Consider the following 2,500-nt stretch of genomic DNA (forward strand, 5'->3'; position numbering starts at 1 on the left):
AATTAAATATTCCGGCAAAGAACTTGAACGATTGCTTCTTCTCTATTTTAAAGACTAATATGATTACGATAAGGCAACCTTGCAGGTAAGTTCTACGGCAAAGGTGCAAGAGGGACGCCCCAATCCAGTTTGATTATGTCAGCGCCCTTCTCGCCGATCATGGCAACCGGCGCGTTGAGGTTGCCAGTTGCGATTAGCGGCATCATTGACGCGTCGATCACTCGCAGCCCCGACACTCCTCGCACTCTGGAACGTTCGGTACAAGAGTTCATTAACATGTGTAGAAGAGATATGAATGAGAATAGTAAACTTCACAAAACGTCTAAGAGCGTCCATCAAATATCACCAAAGAACCTGTTAGTATTGTGCGCTCACTAGTTACTAAAACAAAAGCGCACCGATCACTGATTCCCATTTAGATACTAATGAAATAAGGAGTATGAAACAATGAGCTTAATGACCCATACGATACACTGATTCGACATACTTGAGGTTGTGGTCAAGCACGCCGTAGGGATCCGAGGAAGGAGCCATTTTGCACGTGCCACACGGGTGGAAGGTCGTGGACGCCATGTGGAGGGCGAAGCAGCCCCAGTAAGCGTCCGATCCAGCCACCTCGTGTTCACATCCGGGCAACACCTGATACGAAAAACACACGATTTTCTTAATGACGAAAGCTTTATTTAACGCATATCTATTCTGACATCTTTCGGCGAAATTGGGCGTGATATAATAAGGTGCAGATGTTTCCATGATCAGTTGACGAAATTTAAGGATTGAATTTAATGACTGAATGTACCAACCTTCTCATTGAAAACTGCTTCGAAATCGTCCCTAAGCGCCGAAGCATTGCCTACTGAGAGCGCAAACCTGATACCTGAGTCAGAAGAAGACTGAGTCAATCCGAGTTTACATGATTATAAATGAAAAGGAATGATTCGGCAAACTGTCAGTGACAAAGCAACGAAAACAATGAACGAGCAAATAAACGAAACAAAGCAAACAAAACCTAGATGGTGTCATCAGAAAAGACACGAGTACACATATACCATTTCCAAAAGTCAGTGACAACCTTGAAGAGAACGAGGCCCTTCGAATCAATCTTAAAGCAGCGTCTCTTTACCTCTGACGAAAGTTTCGACGTCGTCGGGGTGGCTGAGGAAGTTCGGGTCAATGAGTGGTGCTTGCAGAGGGTCACGTGACGCCAATTTGATAGTCCCTCGGCTCTTGGGTCGGGTCAACATAGGTCCTATCGAGAATCCATCGCGACCCAGAATGTGCCCGAAATACTGGTTGAACACCTTCAAAGAGAGCAGGAGATTATAAAAGCACAATTAAACGTATACATTCAAGATGAAATTGATATAAAGAACAAATGAAATAAAGAAGGATGAGAGCAAGGGGCAGATATAAATAAGATACAACAGAAATAGATACTAGGAATTATTCTATTCATGCAACAAAGTGTTCAGTGTCTGTCACGGTGACCCTCGCCCGTACCTCTCTCCTGTAGCCAATCAGGTCCCAGATGGCGATTCCGCTGTCCAGGGCTGGGGTGCCGGAAATGAAGAGATACTGGAGGTCAGGCCAGTAGGGGTCGCCCTTCTCTGCCAGACTCCAGGCGTTCCCCTCCACGCCGAAGGGACTGGTCAAGGGACCTGTGGGGGAGGAGGCGCCTGCACTATTTGATGAGGAAACAGATGCGGTTTCTGGGCATCATCCAGGTCATTGAAAGTGGGTTGGTAAAAATTGAGGTCAGAATTATGTATGGATGTATGTATTTATGTATGTATGCATGTACGTATGCATTTATGTATGTATGTATATATGTATGCATGTACGTATGCATTTATGTATGTATGTATGTATGTATTATATGTGTATGTATGTATGTTTGTATTATGAATTGTGTATGTATGTATGTATTAGTGCATGTGTGTGTGTATGTATTTACGTATGCATGCATGTGTGTATGTTTGTTTGTATGTATGTATGAATGTATGTATGTATGTATGTATTTATGTATGTATGTATGTATGTATGTATGTATGTGTGTATGGATGGATGGACTGATGGATGGATGAATGGATGGATGGATGGACTGATGGATGGATGGATGGATGAATTATTGGATGGATGGATGGATGGAAGGATGGATGGATGGATACATATTCTTATTTCCCTCTATGATCATCCAGCACCAAGCCTACGAATATAACCATATTAAAAAGTCGTAAAAAATAATTCCGCCCCCACACACACACCCTGCCTATTGAAAATGTAGTCCTTAATGGTCTTCGGATCCGCCAATCTCGGAATGGAAGTGGACACGCCCTTCCTCGTCGTCCAAGCGAGGCCGAAGATGGACGGGTGATCCTGCATGTTGTGACCCACTCCAGGGAGGTCAACCAGCACCGGGATCTGTGTCGAGGAAATGCGAATCACAATACACACAGGAGAGGCCGCTCCTCTGCTGCTTTGTGTAAACGACGGAAGCAAA

The 2,500-nt window shown here is 44.2% G+C and overlaps 1 protein-coding gene across 1 annotated transcript in view; it reads right to left on the minus strand.

The window, feature by feature from the left end:
• Positions 1-2,500, minus strand: part of LOC122264849 (glucose dehydrogenase [FAD, quinone]) — a 24,740-nt gene that overhangs the window by 900 nt on the left and 21,340 nt on the right. The window contains exons 9-14 of the mRNA XM_086533792.1: positions 2,265-2,421; positions 1,501-1,658; positions 1,124-1,301; positions 804-877; positions 488-639; positions 1-246 (exon numbers count right to left, since the gene is read on the minus strand). The exon at positions 1-246 is cut by the window's left edge and continues 900 nt beyond it. Coding sequence (XP_086389918.1) covers positions 93-246; positions 488-639; positions 804-877; positions 1,124-1,301; positions 1,501-1,658; positions 2,265-2,421 — 873 coding nt within the window. The 3' untranslated portion in view covers positions 1-92. The remainder of the gene's footprint in view (positions 247-487; positions 640-803; positions 878-1,123; positions 1,302-1,500; positions 1,659-2,264; positions 2,422-2,500) is intronic.

Source organism: Penaeus japonicus, unplaced genomic scaffold (assembly GCF_977035675.1).
Source record: "Penaeus japonicus unplaced genomic scaffold, GWHDUDI00000001_assembly GWHDUDI00000001, whole genome shotgun sequence".
Taxonomy (NCBI): domain Eukaryota; kingdom Metazoa; phylum Arthropoda; class Malacostraca; order Decapoda; family Penaeidae; genus Penaeus; species Penaeus japonicus.